General features: G+C 47.5%; 1 protein-coding gene across 2 annotated transcripts in view; it reads right to left on the bottom strand.

Annotated features, from left to right (window-relative positions):
- The window catches only part of LOC111952858 (excitatory amino acid transporter 2), a 59,219-nt gene that overhangs the window by 9,159 nt on the left and 23,540 nt on the right, over nucleotides 1-26,520 (bottom strand). For both annotated transcript variants that reach the window (XM_023971809.2, XM_023971810.2), the window contains exon 2: nucleotides 3,086-3,225. In XM_023971809.2, coding sequence (XP_023827577.1) covers nucleotides 3,086-3,215 — 130 coding nt within the window. In that variant the 5' untranslated portion in view covers nucleotides 3,216-3,225. The remainder of the gene's footprint in view (nucleotides 1-3,085; nucleotides 3,226-26,520) is intronic.

Raw genomic sequence — 26,520 nt, 5'->3', positions numbered from 1 at the left:
ACTCCTGAGGTGCTGACTTGCTGCACCCTCGACAACTACTGTGATTATTATTATTTGACCATGCTGGTCATTTATGAACATTTGAACATCTTGGCAATGTTCTGTTATAATCTCAACCCGGCACAGCCAGAAGAGGACTGGCCACCCCTCATAGCCTGGTTCCTCTCTAGGTTTCTTCTAGGTTTTGGCCTTTCTAGGGAGTTCCTAGCCACCGTGCTTCTACACCTGCATTGCTTGCTGTTTGGGTTTTAGGCTGGGTTTCTGTACAGCACTTTGAGATATCAGCTGATGTAAGAAGGGCTATATGGAAATAACAACAATGATTTCCAAATGGGTCTTGCTTATGATAAAAAAGTATCTATAAGAGATTGACAGATCATAACAATATTTCATTTCTATAGGTCTGCCTTAAATCACTGCTTCTTGTAGGCATATTAATTCAGCAGTCTGGAACTGGTATGAGTGGATGTGGATTACATGCCATGTATAGGGGCCATTGGGTAGTGGTGGATGGGGGACATTAAACAGTCTCAGTGTGAAYGAGGTTGAGTTAGTCTGATAGAGGATTAAGAGCAGTTCTCTTTGAAGGGAGAGGAGCTTGAGACAGGGAGAGGTTCCTACAGTGCTTGGAGGAGCATCTATATTCCCTCTGGAAATGGCAGATTCTCTAGGAAACAGTCAGTTAGCATCAGGGTAGGATAGTAACACTCACTATACTTCAGTATATGGAGGAGGCCTATAACCAAGGGGAATTCTGAGGAAAATAATGACACTCTCCTCTGATCTTATGCTGGCCCTGACTATATAACTATGTGCCCTAAACCCCACCTGACCTCAAATGCTTCCCATAGCTCACCCTTGATTAACATCCCTAACCCACTCTCCAAATCCCATCTACATGTGCACCACCGTTCAAAAGTTTGGGGTCACTTAGAAATGTCCTTGTTTTCCATGAAAACATACATGAAATTAGTTGCAAAATGAAAAGGAAATATAGTCAAGACGTTGACAAGGTTATATAATAATGATTTTTAATTGAAATAATATTTGTGTCCTTCAAACTTTGCTTTTATCAAAGAATCCTCCATTTGCAGCAATTTCAGCCTTGRAGACCTTTGGCATTCCAGTTGTCAATTTGTTGAGGTAATCTGAAGCACCTCCCACAAGTTGGATTGGCTTGATGGGCACTTCTTACGTACCATACGGTCAAGCTGCTCCCACAACAGCTCAATAGGGTTGAGATCCGGTGACTGTGCTGGCCACTCCATTATAGACATATTACCAGCTGACTGCTTCTTCCCTAAATAGTTCTTGCATAGTTTGGAGCTGTGCTTTGGGTCATTATCCTGTTGTAGGAGGAAATTGGCTCCAATTAAGCGCTGTCAACAGYGTATGGCATGGCATTGCAAAATGGAGTGATAGCTTTCCTTCTTCAAGATCCCTTTTACCCTGTACAAATATCCCGCTTTACCACCACCAAAGCACCCCCAGACCATCACATTGCCTCCACCATGCTTGACAGATGGCGTCAAGCACTCCTCCAGCATCTTTTAATTTTTCTGCATCTCATGAATGTTCTTCTTTGTGATCCGAACACCTCAAACTTAGATTCGTCTGTCCATAAKACTTTTTTCCAATATTCCTCTGTCCAGTGTCTGTGTTCTTTTGCACATCTTAATCTTTTATTATTTTTGGCCAGTCTGAGATATGTCTTTACCTTTGCAACTCTGCCTAGAAGGCCAGCATCCCGGAGTCGCCTCTTCACTGTTGACGTAGAGACTGGTGTTTTGCGGGTACTATTTAATGAAGCTGCCAGTTGAGGACTTGTGAGGCGTCTGTTTCTCAAATTACACACTCTAATGTACTTGTCCTCTTGCTCAGTTGTGCACCGGGGACTCCCACTCCTCGTTCTATTCTGGTTAGAGCCAGTTTGCCCTGTTCTGTGAAGGGAGTAGTACACAGCGTTGTACAAGATCTTCAGTTTCTTGGCAATTTGTCGCATGGAATAGCCTTCATTTCTCAGAACAAGAATAGACTGACGAGTTTCAGAAGAAAGATCTTAGTTTCCGGCCATTTTGAGCCTGTAATCGAACCCACAAATGCTGATGCTCCAGATATTCAACTAGTCTAAAGAAGGCCAGTTTTTTTGCTTCTTGAATCAGGACAATAGTTTTCAGCAGTGCTAACATAATTGCAAAAGGGTTTTCTAATGATCAATTAGCCTTTTYAAATGATACAATTTGGATTAGCTAACACAATGTGCCATTGGAACACAGGAGTGATGGTTGCTGATCATGGACCTCTGTACGTATATTTAGATATTCCATACAAAATCTGKCGTTTCCAGTTACAACAGTKATTTACAACATTAACAATGTCTACACTGTATTTCTGATCAATTTGATGTTATTTTAATGGGGGYAAAATMATTTTCTTTCCAAAACAAGGACATTTCTAAGTGACCCCAAACTTTTCAACGGTAGTGTATCCTAAACAGAAAACTAGCCCCCGATCCCCCAACACCCCAACCTCTCCAACCATGTCCTTCCACCCCCAACCCCTCCTCTCTCTATTCTCCAGAGAGAGAGCTGGCATCTGAGTGCTCATGCCCCCTGTAGCCATGTCTGCACACTGGCCCTGTGGTCAGTCTCTGTTCCTGTCCCTGGCTCTGTCTCCCTCTGTCCTGCTCAGGCCAGACAAAACTAGTCCCAGACCCCAAACTACCCCCCTAGTAGGCAGCACTTTCTCTGCTGCTAGATCCCTGCCAAATATCACAGGCCCTGGGAGGCTGTTTCACAACACAGTCTGCAATTCAAACCTTTTAAGCTCACTGATAGCTGTAAGCTGTTTTAGATTCAAGCACAGCTTCAGAAATGTAACCTCACCCTGCTAATGCTGTACACCTGCTGGATGAGGAGGACACTTGTTTTCCTGTGCATGGAGCATCCTACATCTCTAACCCTCTCTATGATCGCTAATGATCAATGCCGCTATGGGAGCCGCGAGGGGAAAGAGAGAGAGCGAGAGAGAGAGAGAGAGAGATTGTGATATTGTGCTTGGTTAAACAGCTGATGATTGTACTGACCGAGTACAGTGAGCGTGAGCAGCAGGTTCTTGAAAAGAGAAGAGAAGCAGCTGATACACTTGTTCCTGGGCCTGGCCTCGATGGGCTCCAGGTGACTTTCGTGCATCCTCACCTCCACTTGCTTAGGCATGATGCTGGCACTGTGTCAGAGATAAAGAMGGAGACAGAGAGAGAAAGAGGGAGACAGAGAGAGAAYGAGGGAGCCAGAGAGAGAGAAAAAGTTATTTAAACATGCATAATCTGCATTTGACAGGCCCCAGTTTGATACAGTAGTCACATGTCTGGCGAAACTAGAGATGTACATTATATGATCATAACGCATGTCCGTGTGACTGTCCTCATATTGTGAGTGTGAAGAAGGAGGTTAAATTGGGTCTTTACAGTAAAATAGATTAACAATCCCCAATCCAACTCAGGCTTTGTTTTGGACGTTCAGGGTTGAATAACCTGCCTATCGATTGGTCCAGCTTACCACCTACTGTACATGCAACCCTATTTTTACAGCGATAAATTGGCCATGTCATAAAATCAAATGCTCTGTATACAAACATCAAAGAAGCAATGACGGGTTTATATCGTCACTCTTGATGACGGGATCACCCTTCACTCTGCTTCAATAGTCTCTAAAGAGCTACGAAATGAACCCCTACTTTCAGAGTGTGAAGAAAATGTATCCTAAACATCAACCAGTCAAATGCACACAAATACTCTAAGACACAACCAAAATCAGCCAGGGAAACACCAACTTGAGAACAATCTCTCCAGCGTGGTCCCCGCTGAGGTAATGGGAGGCGGACTTTAACCATGAACTGATTTCAGCGGAAGTCTCCAGCAGCCCAGAGGACAACACAGGTTCCCCTAGGGGTGAGCCACGGTCCCCCTCTGAGCCTTCACTGAGAGAAGTAGAGGAAGAGAGAGCGATGGAGGGAGGAAGGGAAAGAGGGGATGTAGAGAGGTGGAGGAGACAGTCTATAACAAGGCCTATTGGAGATGATGGGGAATGGTACAAGAGTAACAGACAAACTGACTGACAGTTTGAACTTATTTGGACAATGTATCTCTCTTCCTTTCTTTTTCTCACATGTTCCTTCTCCACTCCACCCCCTTCTCCTCTCTCCTTCTACCTCTCTACCTCTTATTTTCTCCATTTCTCCATTATCGTATGTCCGGAGGTTCCACTCAATATGGCTGGCCTACAGGAACTGAAATGGGGCTTTTGACCAGTAATTATCTGTCTGTAATAATGGTATGGGAACAATAATGCATTTTATTTTCTGAAGTGGTTTCTTGCATCAAACAACACAACATTTTCTGTCACCTCTTTGTCTGAAGCACAAGTGGATAAACAGGTTAATGTCGAGCCCTACATCTCATTGAATGTAGGCCTACTTTGAGCACCACACATTMGCTGCTACTGTAGACTGAATGATACAACAGCTATTTCCATGTTAAAAATGTTATGGGATGCATTTTCTCCATTGTTTCTGATGGTGGGCCACTCTGGAAGTCCTATATTATGATCAAATAGCCACTCTCTGAAACTGTAACTTAAAGTGGGTACGACCTCAGTGTTCACAGTAAACGCACTGGAAGTATTTCACAAAGTTCAAGTTCGCGCTCAGCAGACCTGAAATTTGCTCAGTGCCGGAAAAATGTTGGGCGTCAARGAGACTTTTAAAGTAGCTTTACAAATTGAAGTGTTTGCTCATTAGAGCAGTCTAAACAACAGTCTATTTGTGTTAATTGGAGAAATGAGAGGAGAGACAGCTGTGGCTGTCATACAACACTCACACAAGTGTGAAGGAAGATGACGATGACATATTGGGAAGGAGAGGGAATGGTTCACTAGAGAGACTGACACATCTTTGTTTCTCAATTCATACATCTCTATTATGTCATTCACAATCCACTGTCCCAGCAATTTGTTTGAAAAACATCTTTACAATTTCACTTTTAAAACATCCGTCAATTATCTCACAGAGATGATTGTTTAATATGTTAGTCACCATGCGCCCATTGACCCTATTCATGAAGCATGACAGTTAATAGATTACAAAGAAGGACGAAGAGGAAATGAACTGAATCAGTGATTCTGAACTTTGACCGTACCCCTGGGGTTAGCAGTACCACAGTCACAAATACACAGAGGGTGTCCCAGTCTCCTCAATAGACTGTTGCTCACATCCTTACCCTCATGGACACTAATGGCTAAACGGAATTGAGAGACTTCCACCTAGTCATCATTCATTAAGTCTTTTTTACAGTGGTAGAGCGAAAGACGGACAGAACACAGTTACAGAGCAATGTAGCTAAGATTCTGTGTATTGTTTTGGGAAGAAGCCAAAGTATTGACACATTTTTAAACAACCTTATAGGTTCAGTGTTGCACAATGGGACYCCATTCATTGGGACACACAGGCAAACACACATACACACACAACCACACATGCTGAGGAGAAGATGTAAGAAAGGGGATCTCAGCCTCTATAARGATGTGTCTAAGGCTTGGCTATAGGATAGAACAGCTGGCCTGTTCCTAGGCACACAGACGGAGCGAAGACTCCCACTTATTCCCTTCCTATTTCATACGTGTGAAAAGCAGAAAGGACATGTTAACACCATGCACAGGCACACATCAGTCATCATCACACTATCATCGCAGCTGTTATTATTGCTTTGGGTTGTTGGAGGACAAGCCATATTAATTAGAAGGAAACGTAATACAAAACAATCTATTTGTAGTATGGAGAGATCTACTGCATGAATGCTGTTAATTGAATCCTTTTTCCTCTCTTTTCATTATAGTTAGACCGAGGGCGACGGGGACGTGGGGAGGTTTGTGACATTATGATTAACTATGAATGGCACTGGTATTAGTTCTCCTGTCACAGTACTAGCCGATACAAGATACATCCAGACAAGAGCCATCCGATTCAACAGAATAACTAGCAAATTAGAGCAAGCAACAATAATAGTTACAGGAACTCAGTTCCTTTCTCAGACATTTACATTTTAATCATTCAGCAGACACTCCTATCCAGAGCCTTGCTCAAGGGCACATCAACAGTTTTTTCACCTAGTCAGCTTGGGGATTCAAACCAGCAACCTTTCAGTCACTGGCCCAACGCTCTTCACCACTAGGCTACCTGCCTGCTACCTCCCATTCATCCCTACTCTATTGTTCACTCCTCCTCTGTCTGATGGGAACCAGATATTGAGCTCGGTCAGAGTAATTGAGTTACAGAACAGTAACACGTGGCTGCTGGCCCAGGTGACATGAAAGTTTCAGTCACTAAGCTAGGGCAATGGATCCACTCCCTGTGACCTCAGGTAACATACATTAGGACATGGGGGATGTCTATATAGCAGTGAACCCCTCCCATCACTATCACCCCTATTACCATGACAATGATCTTACCCTGGAGATGCCAGGTTTAATGACATTTTCATTCTCCTGCATTGGTGGCAATTTCATTTTTCAGCTGAAAACACCCCGTTTATATCAAATATCCATATTTTTTGGAACATCTAACTTCAAGTTTGTATCATCAGAACAGATAGGATAAGAAAATGCCATTTCAGTATATGACAGTATATGCCACATACGATATGTGTGCATTGTCACACATACTATACATTAGTACTGTATTACATAGTACAGCATAGCTTATTGTAATGTTACTACTGTACTTTGTATCAAGCTACAATGTTTATACACACCACATATTTATTTATATACTGGATTCTTGACATAGCTCACTCCAATATATCTACGGCTGTACATATCATTCTTTGTATATCTTGTGTAAATTATTCCAGTGTACATACGTATTGATTTCATTTTGATTACTGTTACAGTGCTATTTGAGATCTTAATTGGATTCGTCACGACGTTCTTGATTATTATTCTTGTTTTTATATTTGAATTATTTGTGTACTTGTTTGACATTTTACTGCATTGTTAGGAGCTAGTAACATTTCGCTGCACCCGCTAAAACATCTGCTAAACTGTGTAYGCAACCAATAAACCTTGATTTGATTTGATGTATTCTTAATCATGGAAAGGTCATTGGGTTCCCTAATATCACAAAAGGTAGGTGCACTTCTCATTAGGCCACCTAAGGCTTGATGCACACTAGGTGAGAACTGAGAGGTGACATGGGGATAGTAGACATAAAAACCTGAACATCTATTTTCTGTTTCTGTTTAGTTCCTCTGTAATGAAATGTAATTCAAATCACCATGGCCAGACATGCCATCTGTGATCATATCACTTTATGGCTAATGTCATGTGAACACACCTTCAGGCCTATAGTCTCTTTCTAGGCACAGACGGTACCTTCACATTGTGCATAATGATTTAAAACACTACGTCACAGGTCTGATCTTCCCATGCAAAAATATTTCTCTGGGTTTCTTGGCTTGACTTTTTTTCCACTTAGCATCAACTGCTATGACAATAACCCTGTTTGTGAGTATAAGCTGCCTGTAGAAAATGCACTAGACACGTTCAAACCTCTCCATGTTCCAAAAGCGCAGGTTTTCTCTGCTCATAAGCGACACCAGCAGACCACAGATGCCCTTTCATCAATCAACAATAGGATCACTGTGCCAGAGATTAAAAGAGACGAGCAGAGTATTGCAGGAATGCACTTACTTTATCTCTGGTGCGGTCGAGGTGAGTGCTGTGTACATTGACCAAAGTTAGATAATCTTCAGCCTCAGGCTAGGCTCTATAGAATGAGTTAGTCAGCCAATAGAAATACAAGGTGTAATCCCTGCTGCTTCATCAGACACTGTCATAGGTATGTCAGAAGATATAACACCCCAGCACATTAACTTGAGGCTTCATAACCGCCTGGATGGGCCAGCGGAAGAGTCTGAGAGACATTCTGCTGGAGAGATGAGGTAGTTTATGGCACGGGATGGTCAGTGCTTCTGTAAGCCTGTCCCTTTATGGATGGAAACAATTTTTAATGTTGTCGTCATGGTCAGAGGATGAGATGTTAATGGGAAGCAGTGTTCAGCTATGTCATCAGACAATATACTGTATACTTCACCCAGCATCCCCAATACTGGTTCAGGGTGAAATATTGCATCAGAAAACCTCTGGTTCCTGGTAATGTGGAGGTCAGAAGGGGTTAACTTTATGCATGGATATCGGGGTCAATACACAACATAGAGGGATTAAGTCCCATCACCATGGTTCCTGATCAGGAATCCTAATCCTATATATCATGTATTTATGTATATACCATATGTCAGTATGTTTCTAAAATGTCACGACTTCCACCGAAGGTGGCTCCTCTTCCTGTTCGGACGGCTCTCGGCGGTCGTCATAACCGGTCTACTAGCTGCCACCGATTCCCTTTTCTTTTTCTGTTGGTTATGTCTGTATTGGTTTCACCTGTTTCTTGTTTGGGGGTTGTTTCAGGGCTATTTAAGCCTTTTATGCCCGCCTGCTTTTGTGCGGGCTTGTTCTCTGTTCTGTTTGTTGATGGTTGTGTTTTTGTATTTTCCGGACGGTTTGGTGTCCTGTTTTGGGTCGGTCATTATTTTCGCCTGTTGTTTTTGGCATGACCATTTACTTACCGAAATAAATACGGTTTTCCCGAAACCTCTGCTCTCTGCGCCTGACTCCGCACCCACCACTCGCACCATAGCATGTAGTCAGCAGGAGCTGCGGCACCCCGTCTCCCATCTATGGAGGAGCGAGTTCTTCACCACACGGCCATCCTCCACCGAATCGGCTCAGCGATGGACCCAGATGATGGAGAGAATGGACCGATGGGAGAAGAGTGGTCTCCCTACCTCGCCTCCAGCTCCTCCTCCGCCTGCTCAACCTATTCCTCCGGCGGCGTCCGGATCTAGCGCTCTTCGTCTCTCGCCCCCAAGGGAGTATGATGGAACGGCGGCTGGGTGCAAGGGATTTTTGCTCCAGCTAGAGCTGTACCTGGCTACCGTTCGCCCGACTCCCTCTGGTGAGGAGAGCGTGAGTGTCCTCGTCTCCTGCCTGACGGGCAGAGCCCTGGAGTGGGCCAAGGCGGTGTGGAATAGTCCAGACTCCACAAGGGACCACTACCCAGAGTTCACCCGCCGTTTTCCGGGCCATGTTCGACCACCCACCAGAGGGCCGAGCGGCGGGTGAACGGCTGTTCCACCTTCGGCAGGAGAAGAGGAGCGCTCAYTACTTCGCGCTGGAGTTTCGGACCTTGGCCGCTGGAGCGGGGTGGAACAACAGGGCCCTGATGGACCACTACAGGTGTAGCCTCCGGGAGGATGTCCGCAGGGAGCTAGCTTGTCGGGACGCCACCCTCTCCCTCGACGAGCTCATAGACAACAACTTGCTAGCTGCCCGCGGGCGTCCAGAACGGGTCCTGTTAGTTCCACCTCCCGGCCCTCCCGCTCCAATACCTATGGAGTTAGGGGGGGGCCGCATTGAGGGGAACCGGAGGAGGAGGCTCCTCCTGCACCAGTTGTGGTTGGAGAGGACACACTGCCGATCGGTGCTGGAGGAGCTCGTCTGGGATTCGAGAGGGCAGGCAGAGCATTTCTCGGTCACCCCAGGTGAGTCAGCACCAGACTCACCCAGAGCTCCCTGTTGGTCACATGTTTTTACTAATCTCTTACCCTGAGTTTTCTCCCTCTCTCCAGCATAAGGCTCTAGTCGATTCAGGCGCAGCTGGGAACTTTATGGATCGCTGACTCGCTCTTAGGTTAGGGTTTCCGTTGGTGCCGATAGATCAACCCTTCCCCGTGCTCTCCCTAGATAGCCGACCGTTAGGGTCAGGGCTGGTCAGGGAGGCCACGGTTCCACTGGACATGGTAACGCAGGGGGATCATGGGGAAGGGATTAGTCMCTTCCTTATTGATTCACCCGCGTTTCCAGTGGTGCTGGGGATTCCCTGGCTGGCTAGTCACAATCCTAGGATTTCATGGAAACAGGGGGCTCTCCAGGGGTGGTCAGAGGAGTGTTCAGGTAGGTGTAGAGGAGTTTCCATCGGTGCCACGACGGTGGAGAGTCCAGACCAGGTTTCCACTGTGCGCATTCCCTCAAAATATGCCGATTTGGCTATCGCCTTCTGTAAGAAGAGGGCAACCCAATTACCACCTCATCGYCGAGGGGATTGCACTATAAACCTCCAGGTAAACGCAGCACTTCCCAGAAGTCACGTGTACCCGTTGTCACAGGAGGAGACAGTGGCTATGGAGACTGAATCTCTGGGACAGGGGTACATACGGCCCTCCACGTCACCCGTCTCCTCAAGTTTCTTTTTTGTGAAAAAGAAGGAGGGAGGTCTGCGTCCGTGCATTGATTATAGAGGTTTAAATTCCATCACAGTGGGGTTTAGTTACCCGCTACCTCTCATCGCTACTGCGGTAGAATCATTTCACGGAGCGCGCTTTTTCACAAAACTGGACCTCAGGAGCGCGTATAATTTGGTGCGTATCCGGGAGGGAGATGAGTGCAAGACCTTATTTTGTACCACATCTGGCCAGTATGAGTACCTCGTCATGCCGTATGGGTTGAAGAATGCTCCAGCCGTCTTTCAATCCTTCATAGACAAGATCCTCAGGGACCTGCACGGGCAGGGTGTGGTGGTATACATCGATGATATCCTGATCTATTCCACCACACGCGCCGCGCATGTGTCTCTGGTGCGCAAGGTACTTGGGCGACTGCTGGAGCATGACCTGTACGTCTAGGCTGAGAAATGTGTGTTCTCCAAACGAGCCGTTTCCTTCCTGGGTTATCGCATTTCCACCTCTGGGGTGGTGATGGAGTGTGACCGAGTGACAGCCGTGCGTAATTGGACGACTCCGACCACGGTAAAGGAGGTGCAGTGGTTTTTAGGGTTTGCCAATTACTACCGGAGGATTATCCGAGGTTTTGGCCAGGTGGCGGCTCCCATTAACTCACTGCTGAAGGGGGGGCCGGCGCGATTATGGTGGTCAGCGGAGGCGGACAGAGCTTTTAGTCGTCTGAAGGCGCTGTTTACCGATGCTCCCGTATTGGCTCATCCGGACCCCTCTTTGGCGTTCATAGTGGAGGTGGATGCGTCCGAGGCTYGGGTTGGAGCCATGCTTTCACAGCGCTCGGGCACGCCACCAAAGCTCCGCCCCTGCGCTTTCTTTTCGAAGAAGCTCGATCCGGCGGAGCGAAACTATGACGTGGGGGACCGGAAGTTGTTAGCCCTGTTAAAAGCTCTGAAGGTGTGGAGACATTGGCTCGAGGGGGCCAAGCACCCTTTCCTCATCTGGACTGACCACCGTAATCTGGAGTATATCCGGGCAGCGAGGAGACTGAATCCTCGTCAGGCAAGGTGGGCCATGTTTTTCACCAGATTTAGGTTCACCATCTCCTATAGACCAGGTTCATTTAATACTAAGGCCGATGCGCTGTTCCGTCTCTATAACACCGAGGAGCGGTCCATCGATCCTACTCCCATCCTTCCAGCTTCATGTCTGGTGGCAACGGTAGTATGGGAGATGGACGCGGACATCGAGCGGGCGTTACGGTTGGAACCTGCGCACCCACAGTGTCCAGCGGGTCTTCAGTACGTGCCGCTTGCTGTTCGTGAKCAATTGATTCGGTGGGCCCATACGCTACCCTCTTCGGGTCATCCGGGTATTAAGAGGACAGTGCGGGGTCTTAGGGGGAAGTACTGGTGGCCCACTTTAGCGAAGGACGTGAGGTTTTATGTCTCCTCCTGTTCTGTGTGCGCTCAGAGTAAGGCTCCTAGACACTTGCCTAGAGGGAAGTTACAGCCCCTCCCCGTTCCACAACGGCCGTGGTCTCATCTGTCGGTGGATTTTCTCACCGACCTTCCCCCGTTGTGGATCGGTTTTCTAAGTCCTGCCGTCTCCTCCGGTTGCCCGGTCTCCCAAAGGCCCTACAGACTGTGGAGGCCCTGTTTACCCACGTCTTCCGGCACTACGGGGTGCCTGAGGACATCGTTTCTGATCGGGGTCCCCAGTTCACATCCCYAGTTTGGAGGGCGTTTGTGGAACGTCTGGGGGTCTCGGTCAGCCTTACCTCGGGTTTTCACCCCGAGAGTAATGGGCAGGTGGAGAGAGTGAACCAGGATGTGGTTGGTTTCTGCGGTCGTATTGCTAGGACCGGCCAAGAGATTGGGTGAGGTACGTCCCATGGGCGGAGGTGGCGCAGAACTCACTCCGCCACTCCTCCACGAACATGTCGCCTTTCCAGTGCGTGTTGGGTTACCAGCCGGTCCTTGCACCGTGGCATCAGAGCCAGACCCGAAGCTCCTGCGGTGGAGGAGTGGGTGCAGCGCTCAAAGGAGACCTGGAGAGCCGTCCAGGAATCACTCAAACAAGCTGGTGGGCGGCAGAAGAGGTGCGCTGACCGCCACCGCAGTGAGGCCCCCGTGTTCGCACCTGGGGACCGGGTCTGGCTCTCGACCCGAAGCGTGCCCCTTCGCCTGCCCTGCCGGAAGCTGGGGCCGCAGTGTGTGGGGCAATTTAAAGTCCTGAGGAGGATAAACGAGGTGTGTTATAGGTTACAGCTCCCTTCTTACTATCGTATTAACCCCTCGTTTCATGTGTCTCTCCTCAGGCCGGTGGTAGCTGGTCCCCTGCAGGAAGGTGAGGTGCCGGAGGTCCCTCCGCCCCCCCTGGACATKGAGGTGTCCCCGGCGTACACAGTACGTTCCATTCTGGACTCTAGACGCAGGGTGAGGGGCCTACAGTACCTCGTGGACTGGGAGGGGTARGGTCCGGAGGAGAGGTGCTGGGTACCGGTGGAGGACATTTAGGATCAATCACTGCTGAGGGATTTCCACCGCCTCCATCCGGATCGCCCTGCACCCCGCCCTCTGGTTTGCCCTCGAGAACGAGGTGCGCTGCAGGAGCCGCGCGTCAGGGGGGGGGGGGTACTGTCACGACTTCCACCGAAGGTGGGTCCTCTTCCTGTTCGGGTGGCGCTCGGCGGTCGTCGTCACCGGTCTACTAGCTGCCACCGATTCCCTTTTCTTTTTCTGTTGGTTATGTCCGTATTGGTTTCACCTGTTTCTTGTTTGGGGGTTGTTTCAGGGCTATTGAAGCCTTGTATGCCCGCCTGCTTTTGTGCGGGCTTGTTCTCTGTTCTGTTTGTGGATGGTTGTGTTTTGGTATTTTCCGGACGGTTTAGTGTCCTGTTTTGGGTCGGTCATTATTTTCGCCTGTTGTTTTTGGCGTGACCATTTACTTTCCCAAATAAATACGGTTTTCACAAAACCTCTGCTCTCTGCGCCTGACTCCGCACCCACCACTCCTAGCTACGTGACATAAAATATTATATAATAGTTGCCATGTACAGTACCAGTCAAACATTTTTGACACACCTATTCATTCAAGGGTTTTTCTTTATTTGTCATCAAGGCAAAGGGTGGCTACTTTGAAGAATCTCAACTATAAAATGTATTTTAATTTATTTTACTGTAAAGGAGTGAGTAACTGGCTGCAGGGAAGTCAGGCGCAGGAGAGCAGAAATGGGTAGCAAACGGAGCCCTTTATTGAGGCGAACAAAACACGGCACTCAGAAAACTAAACACACACGGGTTACAATAACCCGGTGCAAACCAGCCTGGAGTACACATACATTTACACATAACAATTCCACACACAGACATGGGGGGAAACAGAGGGTTATATGCAAGACGAGTAATGAGGGAATGCAAATCAGGTGTGCGGGAAAACAAGACAAAACAAATGGAAAACGAAATGTGGATCGGCGATGGCTAGAAGACCGGTGACATCGGTGACTGCCGAACGCCGTCCAAACAAGGAGAGGGACCGACCTCAGTGGAAGTCGTGACATTAACACTTTTTGGGTTAGTAAATGATCCACGTGTTATTTCCAGTTTTGATGTCTTCACTATTATTGTAGAATGTAGAAAATAATAAAAATAAAGAAAAACCCTTGAATGAGTAGGTGTGTTCAAACTTTTGGCTGGTACTGTATGTGTCAGTAAGTACTGAATAGTAATATWTTTTTTAATTCTAGCCCTATATCAAGAACGCTATATCCATCAGATTGATATAAAAGCGGAATCAACATTTTCATACGTGACGAAGAAGTCATACATACATTTAGTTAACTTTATGACAATATCTAAAACAATCTCAATCTATGAAATAACAGATATCACTGCATTCAGACTGAAAGTTGACTTCACAGATGAAGGAGAATACCTCTAGGGTTGTCATCATACTGGTTGGTCCCCTGTCTCCCAGCAGCACTGGATTTCACAACCTACAGTATAGAGTACTATTACATCATTCTAATCTAGGAAATGTGTTGGAAAGCTATTTTCTCTCACAGACAAATGACCATCAGCCCAACAAAAGCCAGAGGAATGGCGTCACTGCCAACAGAGGTTGTGGCATGAGAAATCACTCATCCCAAATTCCTTGACTTGTTATACTCTTTCAGACATTTCTAGCTCGGAGAGGAAAGAGACCATTTTGGGGATGAGGAGGGAGTGGGGAGGGGGATTCGCGGATACTGGGGTCACACCACCACCACCAAGCCAAAATTGGGGCCTATAAGGGGTAGGGCAGAGGGAGGGAGGCAGCAATCCCTGCTCTTGGCTGGGACCATGTGAAGCTCTCCGCTTCCCCTCTTCTCCCTCTGAGGGGCTTTTGTCTCGCCTGCAAACAGTGCTGTTGGCCCCAAGTCGCCCGGCCAAGCGCTGAGTCCAAGCTGGCAGTGGTGAGAAAGGGAGAGATGGAGGGAGGTGGTATGGAGGGGAAGAGTGGTGGGAGGGGGGCAGTGGGCATGTCAAGAATGCCAGTCCCATTGAGGGCCTATGCCTATGCCCACCGTGGGAGAGCAGAGAAGAGGAGCGGAGGGGGGTGAGGCGCCCTTTTCTCTCCCCCCCACCCCTCCCTCCACAGTTCTCTTTTTCCGGAACGAATGAATCTTTCAGGAGCGGCAGGCCATTGTGTCCCATAATCGAAGGCGTTTATCCCAATTTTATGCTGCTTTCCCGGGGCGAGGAGGTTCCCCGAGCTCTGGCTTTCAGAGGTCCGTTGTGGTGCAGTTAGCACCCATAGGAGTTGTCATAGCAACGCACCGCGCACCAGAGAGAAAGGGAAGAGAGGAGGCTCGATGGCTGCTGCGCACACGCACTCTCTTTCTCTCTGTCTCACACACACACACACACCACACACACACACACACACACACACACACACACACACACCACACACACACACACACACACACACACACAGACACACAGACACACTTGATAGATTAATGGAGGTAGCTGGCTCCTTAGATTGTCATTTCAACTAAAGAAAGTAAGACCTCAAGGAACAGTGTGTAAAAAAAACATCAAATACACCCAGACACTATGGCAACAGCAGCTTAACTAGCCTTTTCCCACACCACCTCGCTCACATACCAAAGAACTATCCCAATTAAAATCAGCACAATACAGTACAACAGTACTCCACACAAGACAATGCACTGACATTTCTGTATAGCACGTAAGGCAAGGCGCTGGTGTGAATCTAACTACATTGTGACTCCAGAGTTTTTGGTTTCGAACACTTGCCTTGAAACTCTCCAGTGTGCTGGTTATAATGTGTGTGGTGCCAGAGCTGGAGGGCCAGGGAGATGTAAATGACCTGCAGTTTCCCAGTGGGCTCTGAGGGGCCCCATGCCCGTTCTCATGACTGTAGCATCACAATGTGGCTGTGAGGTAGAGATAGCTGGAGCTGGGCCAGGCTGGCCCCGGATATCTGTTGACCCCTTTGGGGCCTCCCAGCCACTTCCCATGCAGTGGGAGATGGGATCACACACTAGCCTGGATAGCTGTGAAAGATTATGCTTAAATTAACCTCTTAGCAAACACGTAAGGTTATGCCATGCGTAGAAAGAAGAAGATACATTCTTCAAAGTGAAGGAAAGGGGAAAGTTGTTAGCGAATCTTCATTACGTATTCCACGAGGGTGGATAGGGTGAATGGATTCCAAGACATGTAGATGGTTGGACATGTATATACACTGTTACTGTTGAGGAAACAACTGAATGGTTGTGTCAGAGGTGCTCAGAGAGATCTGATAACTATGTGGTGGAGAGAATATCTGATATTGCCTACATAATGGTCTCCAGTTGCCAATCATACCAAATTGCACACTCAGTTGCTGAACCTTTCTCCTTGTTTGTGCCCACGGCCGCTTCATATTATCAGAGCCAGAGCGGGACTGTGTGTGTGTGTGTGTGTGTGTGTGTGTGTGTGTGGTGTGTGTGTGTGTGTGTGTGTGTGTGTGTGTGTGTGTGTGTGTGTGTGTGTGTGTGTGTGTGTGTGTGTGGTGTGTGTGTGTGTGTGTGTGTGTGTGTGTGTGTGTGTGTGTGTGTGTGGTGCGTGTGTGTGTGTCGTGTCACTAACAACCTGGCTAGGGGTCGATGTTGGTCAAGCTGTTCTACTGCACTGGACCAAGAGGACTGTCCACTTTAGCCCCTCAGAGGGAAGAAGAGGGGAAGCAGTGAGCTTCACAAGATCCCAGCCAAGAACAGGGATAGCTGCTTGCCCCTCTCCCTCCCCCCTCTTCTCTCCCCTTGCAGGCCCCTCTTTTGGCATGGTGTGACCTCTGTACCCGTATCCCTTCTCCCCCTCCCTCCTTCATGCCAAGGCCACACACATGCACGTAGACACACACACACACACACACACACACAACACACACACACACACACACACACACACACACACACACACCACACACACACACACAAAACAAACACACACACACACACACACACACACACACACACACACACACACTATTTAGAGAAAACATATCACCCTCATTGTAATTATCCTAGATCTGCACACATGGGATGCCACTTCAACATTGACTTATTTCTGTCAATATGGCTCTTTCAGGTCATGTGACATGGCCTGTGAAATGTGATACGTCTAAGTCCTGTAAAAAAGCTTTGCCATGGTACTTCCATTTTTTAACGAGAGAGAGAGAGAGCTGGCAGGGCTGGCTGAATCCGATTCATCTGTGCCATATTAATAGATTTAGTAAGAAAAGCAAAGACAGTGATTAAGGGTGAGTAAGAGTGAATGAGTAAGTGAGTGGATGAGTGAGCGAGAAGGAGAGTAAATAAATTAGTGAATGAATGAATCTCTCAGTTTTTCTCTCTGTCCCTCTCCTCTTCTATTCTTGTATCCCTTTTCCTATTCGCTCCCTCCAACTGCTATTCAGTCTCTCTCCACCTCTTACTCTCTCTCCTATGCTCCCCCCTGCTTTCTCTCTTTCTCTCTCTTCCATACTCATAGATCGTAATAAACAATACATTTTCTCAATTTCCATCTCTCACGCTTCTCTCCCTTACTGTCTTTTATGGTCTGATGCTGCTGTCAGCTTGTGGTTTTGTTGGCTCTCACAAAGACACCCCAAGGATTTGGTTTCTGGGCTGTCCATCTCCCTCCACCGCTCTCCACCTCTCCCCCAACCACCCCTCACTTACTCACCTCTGTCCATCTCTTCCCAGACATCCCTCCACCTCTCCACCTCCCTCCACCTCCCTCCACCTCTCCACCTCCCTCCACCTCTCTCCATCTCTCCTCAACTCCCTCCCTTGGATGACAATGCTGCAGAATGAAAGGCCAGCAGCGAATCTAGGAGATTTCCCTCATCGCACCTTCCTTTTCTCCCTCTCCATCTCTCCCTCGTTCCCTCCGCCTAATCAGAGAGGGGCTATGTTCCTATGCTAGAGCGCCTCTCCACTTCTATTCTCGCCTCTCTCTGTCCTCTCGTTTCTCTACTTTTCCCCATCCCTGCGTTCACGCTTGCATGAGGCAGCGCTGCTATCATTAGTGCTGGCGCATCTGTTTAACAGAGCTGGCTGTACAGCACAGAAGAGAGGAGCGCAGCTTTTGATGGCTTCAGTCCGATCCCCACAGGATCTCATTAAATCCGGAAGGCAGGCCCACCACACCCCCTCCTACACCACCACACTGCACTGATCTATTAGAATGAGAGGGTGGGAGGGAGGGAGGGAGCGAAGGGGGGGTGAAGGAGGGAGCAAAGGAGGGAGGGAGAGATAGATGGATGGAGGAAGAGAGGGGGCAGGAGATAGAGATGGGAGGAGGAGGAGAAAATGAGGGAAGGTGTGGGTGTTGGAAGCGGGAGGGAGACAAAGAAAGGGGGTGAGAAAGAGAGAGAGTAAGCGATAATGGAAAGAGAGTGAAGGGGAAAATGGGAGTGGATGGTTCAAGTGTAACATAGAGAGGCCAGATTAAAGCAACCAATTGAAGTGGAGATGGAGTATGTACTGTACGTGTATTGGTATCTGAGAGGGATCCAGTCTGAGGGTTACAGGAGAGGCTGACATCTGTGTTAGAAGGCTCACCCTGTGAAATTAGATTATTGCATCTACAAAACTATTTCTGTTTCTTACATCACTAGGGCCACACTCTCAAATGTACATAATGTGTGCAGATACACATGCATACACACACACACACACACACACACACACACACACACACACACACACACACACACCACACTCTCAAAGGTACAAACGTCTTCTTGACACAGATACACAGCGTCGCCTCTATCCAACTCGCCGACACACACACACTCTACGACGCTCGCAGCCCCGCGAGCAGACATCACACCAGTCCACTACACACTACTCACACACCATCTAACACACGTTAACGATCCACGACGTCAGCATACCAGCGAGCACCACCACACTACACACACCACACAGCCAATAAGCAAGGACTCCAGGGAGGATGGATGTGCTTCTTTCACTGAATTAACCACTTCCAGTTTCTTGAGGGACTCACAACCCTTCAGGCCCACATAGCGGCTCCTCACTCTCTGCTCTCTTCACTCTATCACCACTAGTTTCGTTGCTCGTACACCTCACCTACCTACACCCACGTCCAAAAGGAGCGTGGGGTGCGCGGAAAGGATCAATCTTCATCTCTGAAGAGAGAGTCCGTGCTAGTGAAGACTCAAAATACACTCCTAGAGCGTTGGGCTAGTCATGTCCCCACAAGAACCTTGGAATGTACATCAAGAAGCTCGCGTGTGCATTCTAGCGTATCACATAATCTAACTACAACTATGGCGTATCTGTGGACCATCTAAATCTCCTCTCATGATCTCACCTCGGCGTCATCCCAGAACATAACAGGAATCACCCTCTAACCCTACAACTCGCGTGTTCTTAAAGTTTCCCATCCGAACTGCGGACGCTCGAAGAACCCTTTAAGGTTCTATGATAGTTACCCTCTGATTTTCTAAGGAGTGTGACTCTCCTTCTACCGTAATACAACTATACACTCGCCACCTCACACATCAGCAAGTCTCATCCACATGAGTGACGATCACTACGACAAGCCAAACAGCTGGGTAAGTAGGGTCGATCGTGAGTCATATCGCTAGCGCCACTACAGATGACACTCTACGCTAATAGATCGCATAGATCCCTAGCGGCACCAGTCAATACATCCAGCTCCATGGCTGAACATGGTTCATTATACATCCTATCGCAAGAAAGTGATCTGAGTATACCACAGATGTGTGGCGGAAAGATAGAGTGTGTATCTTCCCTGGTATTGATAGTGGAGTATTCTGATCGAACAATAATCCGTCCATAGCGTCCGCTATATACATGACAATCCCGCGATAATACTTCTAATGCCGGCGGATACGGCCCTATACGCTCTTCGTCCCGCACGCCCTCTGTCCTTGCGGCTCTACACAGTATGCCTTCACTAGGGTTTCACCTCTCATGCAGTGTGTGCATTGCAACAATCTTATTATGACCCCACGGCGCCCAGTAATAATTGTCCGCTCTCTGCGCTTCACAAAGCCATATTCCTCGTAATCGTGGGAACACTGCTGAACGTCATGTGGAAGTATCTGGACTATACTACTGCCTTATTGATCTCTCCGCTCATATATAACTCAGCACACAGGCTGGCTCTGGGCTTGTCATACACAATATAGAGTTATAATAGTATATCAGACCGCTCATGCCGAGAGAAAGCGACGCGCGCTCGATGAAGTGATCATAGAGTGGTCATGTACTCCAGTTCTCTGCCGTGATGAGAGCGTGAGTAAACCCTAGTGAACAGGCACTTATTATGTTCATCTATCGACTAGAAACAACAATGTAATGCTCACTAAAACAGCCAGTACCACAGTAGTTGTACAAACTATGTGGAAAGAGTGCACTGAACATCATACTGTTTCATACTCATTGGTAAACACGTGTAAACTCTAATAGAACCAGGCTAATAGATGTTGACAGTGAGGCTCAAGTATTCTTTTGTATTTGTCTCTCTAATTGTGACAACTGTGTCTGTGTTGATAATACATTTAAACCAGGATGCAGATCAATACCAGCGTAGCACCGTGGGGAGGGAGGGAGAGGAGGGAGGAGAGGAGGGAGAGGAGGGAGAGGAGGGGAGGGAGGGAGGGAGGGAGGGAGGAGGGAGGGAGGGAGGGAGGGAGGGAGGGAGGGAGGAGGGAGGGAGAGGAGGGAGGGAGATTGAGGGAGGGACGGAGAGGAAGGAGAGGAGGGAGGGAGGGAGATGGGAGGGAGAGGAGGGAGATGAGGGAGGGAGGAGGGGAGGGAGGGAGAGGAGGGAGAGGAGGCGAGGGAGGGAGAGGAGGGAGGGAGGGAGAGGAGGAGAGGAGGAGGGAGGGAGAGGAGGGCTGGTATCAGGGATGCAGGAGAGTGTGCCAGAGTTGTCAGTGGAGTAGCAAGATTTTGCTCAGAAGACTCATCTCCTCTCTTTCTTCCTTTCTTTCTCATTCTCTAATCTATACATCTTTTTATACACTGTCGTTAACAACCCTCCAGGCGAGCTTCAATGCCATACAACCTCCTTCCGTGGCCTCCAACTGACTCCTTAAAATACAAGTAAAACCAAAATGCATGCTCTTCAAACCGATCGCTGCCGTTGCTCCTGCCCGCCTTCCAACATCACTACTTTTGGACGGCTCTGACTTAGAATATGTGGACACCTACAAATACCTAGGTGTCTGGTTTAGACTGTAAACTCTCCTTCCAGACTCACATCAAACATCTCCAATCAAAGTCAAATCTAATTGGCTTCCTATTCCGCAACAAAAGCATCCTTTACTCATTGCTGCCAAACATACCCTTGTAAAACGACCATCCTACCAATCCTCGACTTCGGGTGATGTCTTTTACAAAATAGCCTCAAAACCCTACTCAATAAAATGGATGCAGTCTATCACAGTGCCATCCGTTTTAGTCACAAAGCCCCATATGTACTACCACCACTGCGACCTGTACACTCTCGTTGGCTGGCCCTCGCTTCATACTCGTCGCCCAAACCCACTGGTTCCAGGTCATCTACAAGACCCTGCTAGGTTAAAGTCCCCCCTTATCTCAGCTCGCTGGTCACCATAGCAGCACCTATCTGGATGACGCGCTCTCCAGCAGGTATATCTCTCTAGTCACCCCCAAAACCAATTCTTCCTTTGGACGCCTCTCCTTCCAGTTCTCTGCTTGCCTAATGAACTGGAACGAACTACAAAAATCTCTGAAACTGGAAACACCTTATCTCCCTCAACTGCGTTTAAGCACCAGCTGTCAGAGCACTCATAGATTTACTGCACCTGTACAATAAACCCATCTACAAGCTTTAGCCCAATGGACAACGTAACTCATTTACCACGTATTTATTTATTCATCATTTAATAGTGTAGTTTTGCATCCTTTGCAACCCCCATTACTTTCTGCACTCTACTTTCACTTTCTTCCACGGCGAAACCAACCATTCCATTGTTTTTTAAAAGTTGTTTATATTTACTTGCTGTGTGTGTACTACCTTCGCCTACCATGGCGCCTGATTGATATTATTTATTTATTTGGATACGATTATATTTGATTTCGCGCGTTCAGTCCGTCCCTTTCTCGACCTCAAACTTAGCACAGTCACGATTTGTGGGTGCTGTGATTATATAGACTTTTTTTTTTTTTTTCACTGTATTATTGACTATATGGTTTGTTTTACTCCATGTGTAACTGTGTTGTTGTATGGTGTCGAACTGCTTTGGCTTTATCTTGGCCAGGTCGCAATGTAAATGAGAACGTGTTCTCAAAATTTTGCTAACCTGGTTAAATTAAAGGTTGAAATAAAAAATAAATTAAAAAACATTATAGCATATGTATTTTAGTCTCTGCCAGTCAGCTGTAATAAGCACTAGTTATTGCTGGGTGGAGAACATTGCTTGCACTTGTAAGCTGATGTTTGCTGTAATCGGAGTAGCCCTGGGTAAGAGAAACATTCGTTAGCAACAGATCCTGAGTTGACCAAAAACCTGAGGAGACCTGGACTGAGATATCTGAGCAGCACAAGGTGCAGAGCCAGCTAACTAAACCTATTCGCATTGATGGCCGGACAAAAAGTCTCCAGCTGGAACCCACGACTAAGCTGTATTTTCCTCATGAACTAGGCCTAGCACTGTGACTTCCACTCAATTCAAACAACGTGGGACATACGAGTAAAAAACTCAAGCAAGGCAATTATATATACACAAATTCTTGAAACTAGGACCCTAGCGGCTGTGCAGTAAGCACGATTTGCTTTTGCATTTGAAAGCCTGTGCATGTAGTGAGACTACTTTCTCAGTGCATACTTTTGGCATAGCCAGTTTGCTGTCCTTCAGAACCAACGTGATGCGGGCACGCAACATCGCCTGCTGTTGTCTTTCAGAACCTCATACCGATCTCTGGCTGCGACAAACCATCAAGTGAAATCAGAGGAGTATTTCTGAAAAAAATGATGGGCAAAACATTCATACAGGATTTACTAGCGTACAGTAGGCACTAGGCCCGAAGACTCACTGTATAGGAATAGGCCATATCAATCTCAGATCCATCTGGCATATTGAATGGTTGTTGTGATGAAGACTGGGTTAGCCTTATTGGCCGCCTCCTGCACAGTGTGCAGAATGCCCTTGGGGGACTGGTCCCGGCTCATTGTATTTTCTTAACTGCACGTCATGATCGACACCATGTTTTGTCAAACTGTGTTAGGATATTTTCTACAGGGCCTCGACTCCTGCAGTTATGGAATGGCTGCTTGAACAGGAAAGAGCAAGAGAGTAGAGAGAGAGAAGAGAGCGAGTGGAGAGAGAGAGAGAGAGACGAGACGAAGAGAGAGATAGGGAGAGAGATGGAGAGGGCGAAGGGAGAGAGAGAAGAGAGAGAGAGAGAGGCAGAGAGTAGCGGATCGTACGTCTTCTACGAGATCTGAGCTAGACTACGAGAGACGTCCTAGACGATGCTCTCTCATGATGACGATTCGATCTGACTCAGAGATCTGACGTACTCGATCGAGAATGCATGAGAGAGAGAGAGACGAGATGACGATCGTACTTGACTCTCGCTATGACTCGAGTGCAGTTACTCTCGAGACCTGAGATCCGAGATGCACTCTCTCTCTCGATCTGCTCTCGTCAGATCCTCATCTATCTCCCTCTCTCTCCCGTGCTCCTCCTCTCTCTCTCACTCTCTCTCTGACTCCCGTGTCTCTTCTCTGTTCTCTTCTCTCTCGTCGATGATCCTCTCCTCTCTCTCTCTCTCTCTCCTCGATCTCTCCGATCTCGACTCTCTCTCTTGATCTCTCTCGTCTTTCTCCTTCTCTCTCCCGAGAATATCAAAGATTTCCCTAACCTTTGAATTGAGCATGGAAACATGGTCATAATTTTGCCAAAGAGAGAGAGAGAGAAAAGAGAGAGAGAGAGCCAGAGACAATGTGCAAAATACATGAGAGAATTAGAGCGAAGTAAAACAATGACAAGAGAAGTAGAGAGAGAAAAGAAGAGTAGATGAAAGAGAAGAAAAGGGGAGGTGAGAGTTTCGAAGGGGAACCGACGTAGGAGAGAAGGGTATCCCCACTACACACGCAAAGGATGAGAGAGAGGAGAGAAGAGAGAGAGAGAGGAGGAGAAGAAGAGAGAGAGAGGACTGGGGGTGGACAGCCTTCTTCCGTCTCATTTATGTCAACTAGGCCTACTACCAGTGGGAGTCCATCTATAATTACTTACATTTACCTACATGTATTTCGCCCATCAAGTGTCTTGATACTCACAATATAATCCCCAAAATGCACGCCCAGGGAATCCTCTAAGGGTGTTTATTACCCTTGGACCGAGGTTTTCTGAGCCACAAAACTAAATTCCCCAAATACCCGGCCTAAGAATCCCTTTTGTGTGATTTCCCTGCGCTGTTCTCTCAACTGTCAGACTCTCGTGAGTTAAAGACTGCAACCTTCTTATGGAAAGTTTGAGTGTTCTGGCACCCAAAAACAGTGTGCAGATTTATGTTCTACATTAACATTCTATGACATCTTGAATCACAAAGGACCCTAGTGATTTTTTCCCGCCAACAAGGTTGGTCTTGTCTCCTTCATCACCATCATTAACGGGCCTGCTTGTGCGTTCGACACCAACTACACTTATCTGCACTGTGTTAAGGCTCGTGGTGTTTTTAACACAGACAGATATATTTAGTAAAAGGCCCAAGCCCAGGAGGGGGTGTTGGTGGCAAAATATGATATATCTACAATAATTAATATCGGCGGACTCAACCATTATTTGCTTCCCACTAATTACAGAAGCCACAAAACCCTAGGCTACAGCAGACCCACACAAGTTTTGAAAGGTCCTTAACTGCGAGAGAAATGTCCAAGTATGGTGGTTGCCTGGTCGGTTGCTTACTACACTCCCATTAATGCCTATTGAAAAGGATTTGGTAAGAAATCAGTTCAGTCCAATCCAATCAATCCAAGTAAAATGACATTGGATAGCATCTATTTTTACAGCTGCCATGTCAACCTCTCAGAGCTATAACAGACAGATCAAGGAAGATAACCTTTTTACATCTGCACATTATAGGCTATTATTGAGAGAACCATTCACACCCCAATCTACACTCAAACCATCCCAACTATCATAAGAAAGGCCAATAGCCGTATACCGTAAGAAAACTGTTGCATTCTCTCATCAAGGACTTAACTGCTGTGTTCAGCATAAGCCAACAGTCCTCACCTTCCTGTGGAACACATAAACAAAGGAGAATATAATCACAGAAGGCTAAGACTTTGTCTTGGAGGGCCCCCGCCACAACTCAACAGTTGTTGGGAGAAGGAGGACCAACACATTTAACTGCTCCCATTGCCGCTCCTTCTCTGTGTACAGTAGACACTTATGGGTCACAGGCAGCACCCACAATGATACAACTTGTCATATCCAAATGTTGTTCTAATATCCATCTAAGAATGACAAGTTGAAATGTGCACGATTTGGACAGAGAGGGAGTAACGAGGACTACGTTGAAGGTGGAAAGTATGGAGAGATACACAGATAGATGATAGATAGATAAATGAATGCAGTCCTAATTAACCAGCGCATGGTGTTAGTGAGCAAGTAGCCAGGAACAAAACCCCATCTGTGATGGTCAGGCCATTGGAGGCCTGGCGCTCTTGAACACGCCACCCTGCGTTTGGAATAATGGCACTTTAGATGGAGCCTCCAGTTAGTTCACAGGCCCCAGGGCTGGGAAACCGCTATATTGCCAGGGTTCACAAGAGGTTTTTAATGTTTTCTCGTTTTTTTATTTTCTTCTTTTTTTTCATTCGCTCTCCCTCTTTTAGTTCTGAAGGGGGCGACAAACAGGCGATGAAGGGGACTGCGTTGTGTTGCCACTGGACAAGCGGTGAGGTAAACAAACATGGCTGTATGCTCCATCGCTCGGCGTTTGGGGATAGCTGAGGGATGGAAAAAAAAAGGGGAGGAAATGTGGGGCGGGGGAGGGGAGCAGGGGCAGGAGAGGAAGGCTGAGGGATGGGATGAATAGGGGAGTATTTAGGGGTTTGGGGAGCGAGGTGCGAGGCGGAGAGGGGTATGGGTAAAAAGAGGGGAAAGGGGCGGTCCTCCGGAAGGAGAGGGAAGTGGCGGGATGGCGCGTACGATCATGATCAGGCGGAACATCCGGGGGGATCGGGGTGAGCGGGAGGCCGCGATGCGTGCAGGTCCGTTTTGAGGTTACTCTTTTCAGAGTGAGGCCAGGTGTCCTTGGTGCTGAAGTTCTCATGCATGTCCCCCTTTGGCTCCGAGTGTCTGAAAGGATTGGAAGCTCTCTGCGATTAAGCAGGCGGCAGCTCAGGCTCTCACTCCCACAGCCCGGGCTATTTACATAGTCCAAGCAGGGACATAATGCCCACCGATCCCCCTGAGGCAGCACACAAAACCTGCCTCCACAGGCCATGTAAGGGCTCTAAATGAGGAATTTGGGGGAGAGAAAAGGAGGAAAGGAAGAGAAATAAGGGGAAGATATGGAGAGGGGGTTGATGGAGGAGGAGAAGGTGTGCATTTTTTCACTATCCGTTTTTACCGAACTTGTACCA

Source organism: Salvelinus sp. IW2-2015, linkage group LG26 (genome assembly GCF_002910315.2).
Source record: "Salvelinus sp. IW2-2015 linkage group LG26, ASM291031v2, whole genome shotgun sequence".
NCBI classification, from domain to species: Eukaryota; Metazoa; Chordata; class Actinopteri; order Salmoniformes; family Salmonidae; genus Salvelinus; species Salvelinus sp. IW2-2015.
Note: the sequence above shows the minus strand (reverse complement) of the source record. Positions and strands in the feature narration are given on the sequence as shown.